The following is a 16,435-nucleotide window of genomic DNA, read 5'->3' as shown; positions in this document are numbered from 1 at the left end:
CCCAAAGCATAAAACACACAAATAATATTCATCTTAAATGGCAACAAGGACAGAAATCATTGATTAGTAAATTCTGTATTAAATGAAAAATGATACAGTAACACAATAATTAATGCTTTATCTAATGCACTTGATAGTTTTTTGCAATTATATGCTCTTTCTAAATTTGCAATTTCAAAGAAGTTGGGACAGGAGCATGTTTACCACGGTGTTACGTCATCTTTCCTTTTAACAACACTTAAAAATCATGCGAGGACGGACCACATAATGCCCACCCACAACACCAACTCTGACTTTTAAACTTTACACTGGTAACAATATGGATAGTCCTTTTCTTCTTTGGCCCAGAGAACACAATGCCCATTATTACCATAAAAATCTGAAATGTTCACTCGCCACAATACACAATTCCACTGAGTATCAGTGTATTTCCAGAGAAGTTGGCAGCATTTCTGGACACTGCTGACATATGACTTCCACAGTGCATAGTTCCGTCTTAACATGCATTATGGATGCACTGACAGACAGTGTTTATTGTCAACGGTTTGCCAAAGTATTCCTGAGTCCATGTGACGATACTCATAACAGAAACATGTTGGTTTTTAATGTAGTGCCGTTGGAGGTTTTTTGAAGATCACATTGATTCATGTTTTTCAGCCTTGCTCTTTACAAGAGTTTTCCAAACTCTCTGAATCTGTTGACAGCATTATTCAACGTAGATGGTGAAATACCTAAAATCCTTGCAAACAGCTGGAGTATTTGCCATTTTTGCCAGTAGCAAGCCTTGTCCCATCCTCGCTCATAAAGGACTCAGCCTTTTTCACGTTTACATCACCTCTCTTTAAATATTTTCTGAACAATCAACAAAGTTCCTAGTCTTAAACTGCTTTTGTCCAACTTTTTTGGAATGTCTTGCAGGCATCAATTTCAGAATGAGCGTATATTTACATAAAAACAATGAAATTGATAAGATCAAACATTATATATCTTGTCTTTGTATGGCTTTCATTTAAATGTATGTCAAAACGAATTCTCACTGCTTTCTGGTTTTATTTGCATTTCACTTACTGTACCTACTATTTTTGGATTTGGGTTTTGTAATATACAAATCATTGCTCTTCACAAGGAATGTTTGTCAGCTGGCCGGATGTGTGTAGCATTCCATATGAAGGACTTGCTATCAAACAAATCTTTTCTCTTAATACAGACACAAAACGTCTCAACTCAATCAAACTGCATCCAGGTCTTTATTTAGGTTGTGCAGACTTGTTGATGTGATTTAAGACTCAGTATGACTTACTATGAGCCATAAAAAAAGAAAAAACAAACAAACAGTGGTGTAGTTAGGGTTAGCTTTTGGGGTTGATCATTTATGCTGAGCACCCCCTGGTGGATTTAAATAAACATAGCATTGCCACAACAATGACTTGGAAATCTGGCAGTTATAGCAGTTACGTATATTACTACTTATTTTCTTTGTAAAGTAGTGCATTTTAATGCCAAATATGTTCAAATATTTACCAAAGTTCCCTAATACATATGTTAAAGTAACAGGCGTACATGTGAAAGGATGCTGGGATTCGGAACAACTCCTGTAGTCTAAAATGGCTGACCGGTCTTCAGCTACATGGCGAAGTTTTGTTCATGTTATAGTCCACAGTAAGCCATACTGTGTCCAAAACCACATCACCAGGCTTGTGACACCTTAACAAACACTTGGAATTGCGGATTAAGCAGGTTGGAGAAGTTTTAGGGACGTATTTATCAAAACGATTTGGGTGACTATTGACTTCTAGTGTTAGCAACGTTAGCCTTAGAGCTCCACTTTTAAACGCAAGATGCAAAATTTGGACACCAAACATGTCTTGGCCGATTGACCATGCCTGGTCCGGGAAAACTGTACAATTGATTAAGCTGTAAATTATAACCCCAATGACTGTGTACACTTTAAACTGCAGTTGATTTCTGGTATCATACAGAAATATGAGCGGCTCAGTTAACAGCAGTTTGCAGTATAATTAATTCCTATATACCAAGAAAGAAAATGGCCAAAAGGTGTGATTTGACTGTGGGGTGACATATTTTGCATCAGTGGATTTTAAACATATTTGGTATGTTTTAAAAATACCCTGAAACTACTGAAACAGATGGACTGCAGTCTGTAACTACACCCCATTCCAAATGCACATAGGCCCACAGTCACTCTGGTATCCATAACAAAACGCCGGGGAGCGAGGAGGCGGACGTATACGCGGAGATAAGCGACGTTTATTAAGGGCAAATCCAGGGTCATAGTCTAAACGGTCCAGGGTCATAGAGCCAACACGGATAGACCTGGAGGGGGGTGGGGTGCAGACATGACAGACAAACCAGAATCAAAGCATCAACACGATCAAAAATCAAACAGTTCAAACACAAACAGTACAAAGACCAGCGACAACTAGTGGCAAACACAAAAGGGACAGGCGAGAACACAGGTGGAAACAATCAGGGGCGGAGTCACTAAACAAGGGGGCCGGACTACAAAACCAAAACACATGGACCGGACTGGGAGGGGTCAATCGTGACAAGATCATACTACTTATTGCAAAATCTAAGCAAATGAAGTAAAATAAGGCCCTGAGATGATCCATGTGATGATTTCTTTTTCAGGAAAACCAGAGGTGTTTTTCGCACAGATGGGGGGCTCTGTATCTCTTCCCAATGAGGGCCACACAGAAAAGGAGAACGTATATGTGAGATGGTACTTCTGTGTCAATCAAGAAGAACAAATACTGATTTGGAAGCACCCCAAACAAGATTCTCCCAGAAACGGTACAGTAGAGGGCGCTAGTGGCACTTCTGCATGCTGTTATTGTGCATTATATTTCTGACAGCGGCAGCTCCAACTGAGAAAACTGAAGGTCTTTCTGATTTCTGTCTTTTAGAAGCACCAGAAGGGTTTAAGCAGCGAGTGTCTCTTTCAAAAGATTCCTCCCTCATCATTAATCCTGTTCAAGATACCGACTTCTTTGACAGGGGATTCTTCAGATGTGAACGGCAGGATTACAAAGACATGACTAAGAAGGAGTACATACTGCACCGTGGTAAGACCAGAGACAAACAACCGTCTCTGTTTGTGTATTAAAAAACTAACAGTATACACATCGTCACTTATATAACACTGTGAGAAAATCTTATGATTTCACTTCTTTTGTGTTGTTTTTTTACACCACATGAAAATGACAGCTGCCCTTTACATTGTGCAAACCAAGGGTCCCAATCTAACTTTGCTTAGCCCACCAGGAGGAGAACTGCCATTTAATAATGTCTTCCGGGTTTGTCACATGCTAGAGGGCGCTCTCGATTGAGTTGGTTTCCTACGGAGTGCTCAGTAGCGTTAATGCCAACCAATCAGCACTCAGTAGCAGTAATGCACTCAGTAGCATTAATGCCAACCAATCAGCACTCAGTGGCAGTAATGCCAACCAATCAGCACTCAGTAGCAGTAATGCCAACCAATCAGCACTCAATAGCAGTAATGCCAAACCATCAGCACTCAGTAGCAGTAATACCAACCAATCAGCACTCAGCAGCAGTAATGCCAACCAATCAGCACTCAGTAGCATTAATGCCAACCAATCAGCACTCAGTAGCAGTAATGCCAACCAATCAGCACTCAGTAGCAGTAGTGCCAAACCATCAGCACTCAGTAGCAGTAATGCCAACCAATCAGCACTCAGTAGCAGTAATGCCAAACCATCAGCACTCAGTAGCAGTAATACCAACCAATCAGCACTCAGCAGCAGTAATGCCAACCAATCAGCACTCAGTAGCATTAATGCCAACCAATCAGCACTCAGTAGCAGTAATGCCAACCAATCAGTACTCAGTAGCAGTAGTGCCAAACCATCAGCACTCAGTAGCAGTAATGCCAACCAATCAGCACTCAGCAGCAGTAATACTAACCAATCAGCATTCAGTAGCAATAATGCACTCAGTAGCGGTAATGCCAACCAATCAGCACTCAGTAGCAGTAATGCCAAACCATCAGCACTCAGTAGCAGTAATGCTAACCAATCAGCACTCAGTAGCAGTAATGCCAACCAATCAGCTCTCAGTAGCAGTAATGCCAACCTATCAGCACTCAGTAGCAGTAATGCCAACCTATCAGCACTCAGTAGCATTAATGCCAACCAATCAGCTCTCAGTAGCAGTAATGCCAACCAATCAGCTCTCAGTAGCAGTAATGCCAACCTATCAGCATTCAGTAGCAGTAATGCCAACCAATCAGCTCTCAGTAGCAGTAATGCCAACCAATCAGCTCTCAGTAGCAGTAATGCACTCAGTAGCATTAATGCCAACCTATCAGCACTCAGTAGCAGTAATGCTAACCAATCAGCACTCAGTAGCAGTAATGCACTCAATAGCAGTAATGCCAACCAATCAGCTCTCAGTAGCAGTAATGCCAACCTATCAGCACTCAGTAGCAGTAATGCCAACCAATCAGCTCTCAGTAGCAGTAATGCCAACGTATCAGCACTCAGTAGCAGTAATGCCAACCAATCAGCTCTCAGTAGCAGTAATGCACTCAGTAGCATTAATGCCAACCAATCAGCTCTCAGTAGCAGTAATGCCAACCTATCAGCACTCAGCAGCAGTAATGCCAACCAATCAGCACTCAGTAGCATTAATGCCAACCAATCAGCACTCAGTAGCAGTAATGCCAACCAATCAGCACTCAGTAGCAGTAGTGCCAAACCATCAGCACTCAGTAGCAGTAATGCCAACCTATCAGCACTCAGCAGCAGTAATACTAACCAATCAGCACTCAGTAGCAATAATGCACTCAGTAGCAGTAATGCCAACCAATCAGCACTCAGTAGCAGTAATGCCAAACCATCAGCACTCAGTAGCAGTAATGCTAACCAATCAGCACTCAGTAGCAGTAATGCCAACCAATCAGCTCTCAGTAGCAGTAATGCCAACCTATCAGCACTCAGTAGCAGTAATGCCAACCTATCAGCACTCAGTAGCATTAATGCCAACCAATCAGCTCTCAGTAGCAGTAATGCCAACCAATCAGCTCTCAGTAGCAGTAATGCCAACCTATCAGCATTCAGTAGCAGTAATGCCAACCAATCAGCTCTCAGTAGCAGTAATGCCAACCAATCAGCTCTCAGTAGCAGTAATGCACTCAGTAGCATTAATGCCAACCTATCAGCACTCAGTAGCAGTAATGCTAACCAATCAGCACTCAGTAGCAGTAATGCACTCAATAGCAGTAATGCCAACCAATCAGCTCTCAGTAGCAGTAATGCCAACCTATCAGCACTCAGTAGCAGTAATGCCAACCAATCAGCTCTCAGTAGCAGTAATGCCAACGTATCAGCACTCAGTAGCAGTAATGCCAACCAATCAGCTCTCAGTAGCAGTAATGCACTCAGTAGCATTAATGCCAACCAATCAGCTCTCAGTAGCAGTAATGCCAACCAATCAGCACTCAGTAGCAATAATACACTCAGTAGCAGTAATGCCAACCTATCAGCACTCAGTAGCAGTAATGCTAACCAATCAGCACTCAGTAGCAATAATGCACTCAGTAGGAGTAATGCCAACCAATCAGCACTCAGTAATCACACTCCCAGCCAATCAGCACTCAGTAAATAGATCAGTAGATATTCTCGAGAAATTAGTGGTATGACAACAATGGCATGAAAGAGTGAAGCTTGCTGGTTGATCTAAAGTCATCATCTGCCACCTTGTGGCCTAAAATGGTACAGCAGAGCATAAAGGATTTCGTTGTCACCACTGCACATCTCTAGCCAGCACTTCCTGTTGTTTATGAAATCAACTCTGATGCCCTTTTAAGCGAATTATTATTATTATTAGTGAACTTGGAAAAAAATATTCTACAGTGACTTTGAAGTGTTTTCAGTGAACACACCAAAACAGTGAGTGTCTCAGATGTAAACATTCAGAGTGGTTTGGTGTGAAATGGTTGATTGTACTGACTCAGACCCTGGAAACCAGGGGGTGCCATGATTACAACACTAATAGAGCCACCAGAGAATCATGATGCAGAAATTTAGAAAAAATCTGTGAAATTCCCCCTTAATTAAAAAATATTTTTTTTTGAAGTATTTTTTCTGTAACAAACAACAGAACAAGATCCTAACGTGATTTTTAAAACTTGATTTTGGAACAAAAATCCACTGACCTGTGCCCCCCCCCCCCCCCCCCCCCCTCCCCCCTCTCTCTCAGTGAATCTGCCCCCTGCGCCGACCCTCCTGGCGGGTGATGATCTCTCTCTGTCCTGTCAGACGCAGCCTGGTGTGATTGCCCCCTCTATAAAGTGGATCTCACCCAGAGGTGAACCTTACGGCATGCAGAACTCACTGCGAGTGAAGAACATCTCCTTCCAGCACAGCGGCGTCTGGACGTGTGAAGCTCAGTCTGATCCCCCTAAATTAAAAGCTACGACCGCAGTGACCGTCATAGGTGAGCGCAGAGAGACCGGTTTCCACAGCATTTCTACATTTGAAGATACGTTCCTCTCAGTTACCCTCAAACAATGAAACGAGAGTCAGAACGTTCACAGTGGTGGTGATAGGAACCAGACGTCCACCTTTAAAAGCTTCCTAACAAAGTTATTACATGAAATGATTAGGAATTCACTGCCTGACGCCAAACTCTACACACACACACACACACACACACACACACACACACACACACACACACACACTCTATCTTGCCTTGGTGCAAAATAACGTTTTTCTAAAATCTGCATATTTTCATCTTAATTTCTTACTTTTATCTCTTACATATTATTTATTTGCAAACCAAGGTCACTTGCTAGTGATAAAATAAAAACTGTTGAATACTTTTGTCTTAAATGTGATGTAGTCATGACAGTCAGTACACTAGACAAAGATAGATAGATACTTTATGGATATATCCCGAAGGAAATTTAGCAATAAATTTAACTTAAATTAAATTAACAGTAAAAATAACTATAAACGATGATAGCTGAGTAAATTAAGGTCTTACTCGGATATGTCCTCATCCTCCTACATAGCTTTTGCATTCTTGTGTTCTTTAAGGCAACTTTTTATTATTATTTTTGTTTGTTTTCATTGTTTTTTGGAGTTGAGTTCTCGACTCACCTGTGAAAATTACAAAAAGAGTGAATGCTTTTTTTTTGGGTCGCACCATCACACTGACTTTTCTTTTTCAGAACATTGTTCTACCTTAGACAGCGCTGCTGTTACACATTAGCACTGTGGAGATGCCTGAACGCAGCTGCTGCATCAGTTTCATCTAATCTCTGCCTGTCGTACGAGATTCGGTTACAATTAGCAAACCGGAGCTGTAGCACTTGAAGTGGGAGCTGCTGGTTTAACCCCTGAAATGGTTATTTACAGATACAGATATGCACTCTTGGGCAAAAAAAGGTGAAACATTAAGCTTGGAATAGTCTTAACAACAAACTATTAAACAAAGAGATCAACTAACTTAATCCACTCTGCACTGACGGCTTCAAACAGCTGAAAAACACTGCGGGGCTAGTTTGTAGTTAATGTGAGACCAAATATTCTCTACAGGGTTTAAATTGAATCTAAACCAGTCAAATGCAATGCAATGTCCCTGTTACTGTAACTGGCCCAACAGCCAACGAGCCCACTGGGAATTCTCCCGTCTCTGTCGATTATCCACGCCGGCATTGGGGCGGACCGGGGGCGCCAAAACTTTCACACACAACTGCGTGTACAACATCAAATAAGTCAGGCCACTTTAAAGTTTAGTTCTGAATTGTACTCAAACAACCGGTTCAGATTTCCTGTGTATGTAAACGGAAACTGACAGTTTATGATTCACTGAATCGTTTCCTAAAGAATCATAACTGAGTCGAATCGTTCCGAGTTCTGAGTTGTTCACCTTCTCCTCGTCTCTCCCACGTTTGTCCTCCAGACCTCTCCCCTCCTCCACCTGACAGCGTGTACACCTCCCTCTCCTCCGGCTCTCCTCCCTGGCTCCCTTGCTCCTTGTCCTCTGTGATCCCCTGGTCAGACGTACAAAACAAGGGCCTGCGGACGGGCAGCTGGAGCTTCACGCCACTGAACCTGACTCACCGGCCCAAACAGCAGCTCCTCCTGCAGCTCCAGCCCTCCATAGCCTGGAAGAAGACAAACAACACTGGCACCCAAAACAAGCCCTCCCTCGAAGAGAGGGAGCTGAAACAGCACGACCTCTCAGCGAAGATCCTGAAAGTGTCTCCGGACGTCAGGGGGACGTACACGTGCAGCCTGGATTTCAGCCCCGGCAGAACGCTCAGCCGGACGCTGCAGCTGGAGGTGCTGGAAGGTGAGTCAGATCAGACTTAGAGCTCAGCGCAACAGCAGAATACGTATCAGAACACGCTGATGAAACACGCTTGACTTATTTATTACGCGTTTATAAACTATAAACTAGACTACAAATGGTGAAAGATATACTTGGCTGTGGTTGGATAGTGTAGTGGTTAACACCTCTGCCTTGTAGACTGGGGTTCAATCCCCCACCTGGGTAAGCCCCCTACACTACACCAATAAGAGTCCTTGGGCTAGACTCCTAACACCGCCTTGGCCTCCCTGTGTACAATGATCAAATTGTAAGTCGCTCTGCATAAGAGCGTCAGCCAAATGCCGTCAATGTAAATGTACTTAAAAATGTATTTAATATTTAAACTATTTTTGGAACAGGAAGATATTTAGTGGTAACTATTTCATATTTATCGACATCTCTTTATGTACACATTTACATCAACACGTCTATTTAGGTATATTTTCTGTCAAGTTGTGACCGTTTGATGTGCCATTCTTGATATTTAGTGTATTATAACTTTATATGGTATGTTTTACCATTTCATTATGGATATTTATTACATTTACAACTTAATTAGAACCTTGCTTTGAGTATTAATTTAATTAGAACATCATTCTGGATACTAATTTTAAAAGAATGTCATTCTGGATAGTAGTAGTTAGCTAGAACCTCATTCTAAATATTAGTTTAATTACAACCTGATTCTTGATATTTATTTAATTAGAACCTCATTACTTGGTATTAACTGAATGAGAACCTCAATTTAGATGTTAACGTAATCATCATATCTTTTTCAATGGTACGTTATTATTATGTATGTAAACATGTCATAATTCACATGACTGGCTCCTCCTCCTGCAGTGCTCTCCTCCCCCAGCGCTGGCCCTCGGGGTGTGATGGCGTGGACGGGCGATACGGTGAACCTGACCTGCACTCTAGGCCACTCGCTGCCATCCGGTGACCTGCAAGTGACATGGATCCGCCCAAAGTCGTCCATGTTCTCTCTTGGCGACCCTCCTCATTCTCCACATCTGTCCATCCGTTCAGTGACCATGCAGGACAGCGGGCAGTGGAAATGTGAACTGAAGAAGAACATTACAACTCTGACATCTATTACAGTGACGCTGGAAATCAGTAAGAGGAGAGAGAGAGAGAGAGAGAGAGAGAGAGAGAAAGAGAGAGAGAGAGGAAGAGAGAGAGAGAGAGAGGAGGAGAGAGAGAGAGAGAGAGAGGGATGGAGAGAGAGGGAGGGAGAGAGAGGGAGGGAGAGAAAGAGAGAGAGGGATGGAGAGAGAGAGAGGGATGGAGAGAAAGAGAGAGAGGGATGGAGAGAGAGAGAGGGAGGGAGAGAGAGGGAGGGAGGGAGAGAGAGGGAGGGAGAGAAAGAGAGAGGGATGGAGAGAGAGAGAGGGAGGGAGAGAGAGAGAGAGAGAGGGGGGGTGGGGAGAGAGAGAGAGAGGGAGGGAGAGAGGGGGGAGAGGGGGAGAGAGAGAGGGGGGAGATGGGGAGAGAGAGAGAGGGGGGGGGAGAGAGAGGGAGGGAGAGAGAGAGGGAGAGAGAGAGAGGGAGGGATGGGGAGAGAGAGAGAGGGATGGAGAGAGAGAGAGGGAGGGAGAGAGGGAGAGAGGGGGGAGAGGGGGAGAGAGAGAGGGGGGAGATGGGGAGAGAGAGAGAGGGGAGAGAGAGGGAGGGAGAGAGAGAGGGAGAGAGGGGGGAGATGGGGAGAGAGAGAGGGATGGAGAGAGAGAGAGAGAGAGAGGGAGGGAGAGAGGGAGGGAGAGAGAGAGAGGGATGGAGAGAGAGAGAGAGAGAGAGAGATTAGGTTAAAAATACTGGAATAATCCTTTATCATGTCTATCTAACACTTTCTGTTTACGGTTTCCATTTTACAGAAAAACGAGTGGCCATTTGGGTTTTCGTGGCCATTGGCAGTGCTTTGGTCTTCATCTTGCTCCTCACCATCACTGTCTTCTTCATCCGTAGACATAAACAGGTAAACATTGCTGTGATACTATCATTAATGACCTGCGCTCCCATATGTTCAGCACGTGGTCCTGATAAGAGCCTGATGAAATCCTAGCTTGCGCTGTACGATGCTGTGTAACTGTAATAATGTTCTTATTTGATTTCTCTTTTGTTTTCTTGTGAAGGCCAAGATGTTCAGGCGACGCAAGACCAAATTCTGCTGCTGCAAAACGTGAGTTTTATAGCTTTTACACACACACATACACATATACACACACATACAAACACACACGCACACATATAAACACATACAAACACACACAGACACACACACGCACACATACACACACACACACACACATACAAACACGCACACACACATACAAACACACACACATATACACACACATACAAACACACACACACATATACACACACACACATACACTCACACACACACACACACACAATGTTGGAAATCTTGAAATCAGGTCATATTAATATGACAGTTCTCATACAGTAATATCATATACATTGTAAACTTTAATTTTCTACACACATTAAATGCTTGTTTACGTGTCATTAATATTTCATTTTTAATGTAGATACTAAATTTATTACAACTCTGTACTGCATTTTGTATGTTACAAGAACTACATGTAAATATTAATTTTTTAGAACTTCGTTCTGGATATTTATATTAGAACATTTTAGTTTTACTAAAACTTCAATCTGAATGTTCATTTTATTAGAACTTTATTGTAGATAATTATTTTATTAAAACTTCTTTCTGGAATTTTTTTTTATTAAAACTTCATCTGAATTAGAATTTTATTACAGCTTCATTCTGAATATAGATTTTATTTGTAACTTTTTAAAAAACATTTTGGATACTAATTTTATTAATTTAATTTGGGGTGTTCTACAGTTTTGTATTCATTTAAGAAACAAATACATTTGTAGATTTTTAGGATGCTTTAGGAATGTTTTCAATAACTAATATGATTGAAAACCTTGATTCCAAACATTTGAATGTTAGTGTACATATTTGAATATTAACATAATTTTGTCTCATTCTTGTCGTGTTTTAGTCCCCAGCCCAAAGGGTTCTACAAAACCTGAGGAACATCTCTGCCCAGAATGACCAGACCCACTGAAGTGTGAGGGAATCTGGTCTCCTGTGCCTGAATGAAGCTTGTTGAGCTGAGCTCGCTGCACTGATGAGAAGATGGAAGTAAAATATTTCATAACAAGAAGTCCATTTTGTAAATATGAGCTGGCGGTGAATCCTGCAAAACTGAAAACGCACCTCTGCAGAGACTATCAGCGCAGAAACTTGGTATTTAGTGTAATATGATTGTACAATTACTCACTTTAGAATGCTTTAATGTTTATATTAATGTTATGTATTGTGATAATGCGTTGAATATTGCTGTATAATCTCATACACACTATATGACCAAAAGTATGTTCCAAATTATTGAGTTCAAGTGTGTTAGCCACACTCATTGCTAACAGGTGTATAAAGTCAAGCACATAGCCTTCCAGCCTCAATAGACAAACACTGGCAGCAGAATAGGTCGTACTGAAGAGCTCAGTGACTTTAAACGTGCCACAAGTCAATTCAAGAAATTCCTGCCCTGCTAGATCTGCCCCAGACAACTGTAAGTGCTACCACTGTGAAATGAAAGGAGAAACAACAGCTCAGCCATGAAGTGGTAGACCACGCAAACTCACAGAGCTGGGTAACTTGAGTGCTGAAGCACACAGCGTGTACTATTTGCCTGTCCTCTGTTGCATTACTCACTATGAATTGTCTCCAAAAACAACATCAGCACAAAAACTGTGCATCAAGAGCGTGAAGTTTTCATGGCCGAGTGTCGGCTGGAGTTGTGTAACTCCACTGGACTCTGTAGCAGTGGACACATGCTGTCTGGAGTGATGAATCACGTTTTACTATCTGGCAGTCTGATGGACAAATCTGGGTTTGGAGCCTGCCAAGAGAACGCCTCCTAACAGAGTGCCAACAGTAACGTTTGGTGGAGGAGGGATAATGGTCAAAGGCTGTTTTACAGGGTTTGGTCTTGGCTCTTTAGTTCCAGTAAAGGGTAATAGTCATGGTCATGGTCTACTTTTGGGATGCCCAACAAGCTCAAGTGTTCACATACCTTTGGCTGTATAGTTTGTAGTGTTAATTTACAGAGTCTGGTGAATGTGTGTTAATGAGTGAATGAAATGATAATTGTGTATTATAACATTTTCTTTCTTGTTGTAACAAGTCTTTTAGAATTGACATACTGTTTGTTAAGTCACTTTTATGTGCTCACTGAATAAATCCATATAACAGAATGTCTTGAATTCAACAATGAAAGTTATAAAATGAATGTATTTTATGGTTATGCAATGTAAAAAGTGTGGAAAAAGTTATTAGTTGAATCTCAAACCTTTAGCGGAGAATTTTTATTTAGTCTTGGTATTACCTGCATGAACTGTGTTGTACAAAAGTAAACCTGAATAAAAGTTGTTTTGACACTCCTTTAAAAAAATGAGACTTTTATTATAGAAAAACATTCAGTCTAAAGGACAGAACTGAAGTGCTGCATACAGTAAATACAGTGTTTAAAGGTAAGAAGCTGAAACAATTAGTCTGTAGTTAATATAGCATGCATGCTAGCTGGTTAGCATGAGAGCTAATCCAGCTGAAGCTTTAATCATTTTCTTTAAATACTGTATTTACAGTATGTAGCTTCAGTTCAGTCCTCCAGACTGAAGGTTTGTTCTGCAATGAAAGTCTCAGTTTTGGAAGTTGTATCACACTTTATGCTACAGTAGGACACTGGACTACTAGCCAGGTGGTCTTCTTCAAGCTGGTGGTAGTCAGGGGGCTGGGGTACAGTTGATAAAAATGGCAGAAACAAAGGAAAAATATTATTAGTAGTAATAATAGTAGGAATACAGAAACATAACAAGTGTTTCTAAATATTTCTTTGTTAAACTTTAACAGTACAAATATATGGGACTCTTATTGTGTCTTATTCTCTAATTCCATTCACTCTGAACTGCTGTATCTACCTCGGTGCCATGAATGAATCCACAAAGGCAGGTTAATACACAATTATCAGTCTAAAGTTAGAATAATTGTTTTATGATTTTTGTTCATTTTGCATGCACTGCTTTGTTTCTGCTTTTTCTACATCATCATCATCATCATCATTAAGCTGATTCTTTTTATCATATGTAAGGTACCCATATACAGTGCTTACTGAGTAAACTATCTATTTTTTTAATAATTTCCATAAACAATGTTAAATACTATAGTTAGGCATTTTACTCATTACTTAATAAGATTTATTCAAGCAAGACATGATATCTCCCAAAGTTCTTACATGAAAGACTAGAAACACATGAAGTCACAAGCGTCAGGCTCCAGTCCTCGCGGGCCCAAGCACTGCAGACACTTCAGCACACTGCCTCATTAAACACGGCCAATTCAGCCCATCAACTACCTATAGCAAGGCCTTGATGAACTGAATTCAGAGCATGAGATGAGGGTAAACGCTAATCTCTGCAGTACTTTGGCCCCAGTTTGACACTCCTGCTTCAAGAGTCGTCTTTGTCAGTTCATTCACTGCCACTCATTAAGGGAAACAATTTTAGACACTGTCCACTAGATGTCAGCATATTATTGCAAGTGACTTTCTCTTCCTAATGACACTATTTTGACAGAGGCAGTTTTACCAGACTACAGCCTTGCTTAAATGAATGCCGATACCATAATAAAAACATCATCTATGACGACATTTCTCATCTGTAATTTAAGACACATTCATTTTATTACAGTATGCACTAATCTATCACTTGTGTCTACAGAGATAGCTTGAGAAATACATGCTACACTACATTGCCAAAAGTATTCGCTCGTCTGCCTTCACACATATGAACTTAGTGACTTCTCATTCTTAACCCATAGGGTTTAATATGATGTTGGCCCAACATCTGCAGCTACAACAGCTTGAACTCTTCTGGGAAGGCTGTCCACAAGGTTTAGGAGTGAGTTTATGGGAATTTTTTAATCGGATTGCCAGATGGAGAAGCGTGATTCGTCACTCCAGAGAACACGTCTCCACTCGTCTAGGGTCCAGTGGCGGCGCTTTACACCACTGCATTCCATGCTTTGCATTGTGATGTGAAGGCTTGGATGCAGCTGCTCAGCCATGGAAACCCATTCCATGAAGCTCTCTACGCTGTTCTTGAGCTGATCTGAAGGCCACATGAAGTTTGGAGGTCTGTAGTGATTGACTCTGCAGAAAGTTGGTGACCTCTGCGCACTATGCCCCTCAGCATCCGCTGACCCCGCTCTGTCATTTTACGTGGCCGATCACTTCGTGGCTGAGTTGCTGTCGTTCCCAATCAATTCCACTTTGTTATAATCCCACTGACAGTCAACTGTGGAATATTTAGTAGTGAGGAAGTTTCACGACTGGACTTGCTGCACAGGTGGCATCCGATCACACTACCATGCTGGAATTCACTGAGCTCCTGAGAGCGACCCATTCTTTCACTAATGTCTGTAGAAGCAGTCTGCAGGCCTAGGGGCTCGGCTTTATACACCTGTGGCCATGGAAGTGATTGAAACACCTGAATTCAATGATTTGGATGGGTGAGTGAAAACTTTTGGCAATATAGTGTATATCTGAGTTCACTACATAAATGTCAACTCTAATTGTGTAGACACCTGACCTATACCAGGAACCATAAACCTCCAACCACAGAAGGTAGAAGTGCACGCACTTTTCACTTGAACTCTGACCATATTAGCACCTCTTACGATTAGTGACGTAAGTCCAGTTCTTTCAGGAAACAAACCACAGGGCTATGTTTCCTGAAAGAACAGTAACACGAAGGTCACCGTAGATACTAGAGAGATCATTTTTAACACCTACTTGATACGCTACGTTTGAGAAACTGAAAAAAGCCTGAGATAAAAAGGACAAAGGGGAACCCTCAATGCCTTCTAGGCCTTTAGAGAAGGCCCAGTGATTTCTGGGAACAAAAATACACATCTATAATTTTTAATTCACTGAAATTCAACAAAAGCATGCTTGTAAAACTTGCAAGTATTACAGTACTTTTCTTGTTTTAATGCTAAGTTCTAGATTTAAACAAAATGGTTAAATGGTAACGTCCAGGGGAAACTGGCCAATCAGGAATGTTTTTAGTGGTACCTATGTAGATATAGCTAGGCAAGCTCTCCTATTGATTAGGACTTCAGGAGCTGAACAGAAGTCCTAAGATTAGCTTAACCACCATCAAAATTACAAAGTGACAGAGGAATCAACCAATCATGTTTCCAGAAGGCAGGAATTTCTTAAGGAAAAACATCACTCTAGACCTCCTGGAAGTCGGACATACATCACATGCATCAACCTACTCAGCCTAATCAGTAGGTTGTTAGAAAAGGAAAACAGCACTGGCAGCTCTACAGCAGGCCTCTCTACCAAGAGTTGGTGTGACCATGCGTCCTCTTTTTGGGACTAAAAAATGCATTATGCATTGTTTTGTCCTTTCTCTTTGAGTCCTGCCTTCTCACACATCACCACTGGTCAGTCATGTACATGCTGTTCATTAACATAGTTGCATGTCTGTAGACACAGTTTACCACCAGTTACCTGACCTACCTTCCACCCACCGCAGGTTCTGTCCGCCCCATGCCATCACTCTGTCCCCCCACCTGTGTCCTCTTTTCGAAAACCAAAATATGCTCACCTTAGTCATTGTGAAACTGTTGACGTGTAAAACATAAGCTGTTGTGTCGGTTACTGTCTCGACAGAAAACAAGGAATTTTTAAGAAGATTTAAATGTCTGTTCACTCTTAGTTTAGAGCTAGAATCCCTGGAATCCCATTAGGCTGTTAGCAGAAGTTAGGATTATTTTAGAGGTGGGTTTTGTCCTCAAAGTTTTGACATTTATATCCCGAATTGAAGGCCTAGCTCTAATAGTCACTGTTAGCCACTGATAAAGAAGGTTGTTCAGTCTTTAGGTATTCTTTAACAGACACTTCAATAAAAGCATTAGTCTTTAATACGGACTAACATATATGCAATATATTGACCTGATATTTTC

The 16,435-nt window shown here is 41.5% G+C and overlaps 1 protein-coding gene across 1 annotated transcript in view; it reads left to right on the top strand.

Moving 5' to 3' along the window:
- Positions 1-12,841, top strand: part of cd4-1 (CD4-1 molecule) — a 43,110-nt gene extending 30,269 nt beyond the window's left edge. The window contains exons 5-12 of the mRNA XM_017706020.2: positions 2,653-2,814; positions 2,928-3,086; positions 6,244-6,480; positions 7,954-8,346; positions 9,208-9,480; positions 10,239-10,339; positions 10,497-10,543; positions 11,403-12,841. Of these exons, the coding sequence (XP_017561509.1) occupies positions 2,653-2,814; positions 2,928-3,086; positions 6,244-6,480; positions 7,954-8,346; positions 9,208-9,480; positions 10,239-10,339; positions 10,497-10,543; positions 11,403-11,433 (1,403 nt within the window). The 3' untranslated portion in view covers positions 11,434-12,841. The remainder of the gene's footprint in view (positions 1-2,652; positions 2,815-2,927; positions 3,087-6,243; positions 6,481-7,953; positions 8,347-9,207; positions 9,481-10,238; positions 10,340-10,496; positions 10,544-11,402) is intronic.
- Positions 12,842-16,435: the final 3,594 nt, after the last annotated feature.

The sequence above is a fragment of the Pygocentrus nattereri genome, chromosome 3, assembly GCF_015220715.1.
Source record: "Pygocentrus nattereri isolate fPygNat1 chromosome 3, fPygNat1.pri, whole genome shotgun sequence".
NCBI lineage: Eukaryota > Metazoa > Chordata > Actinopteri > Characiformes > Serrasalmidae > Pygocentrus > Pygocentrus nattereri.
The sequence above is the reverse complement of the archived record's forward strand: the minus strand, read 5'-3'. Positions and strand labels throughout refer to the sequence as shown.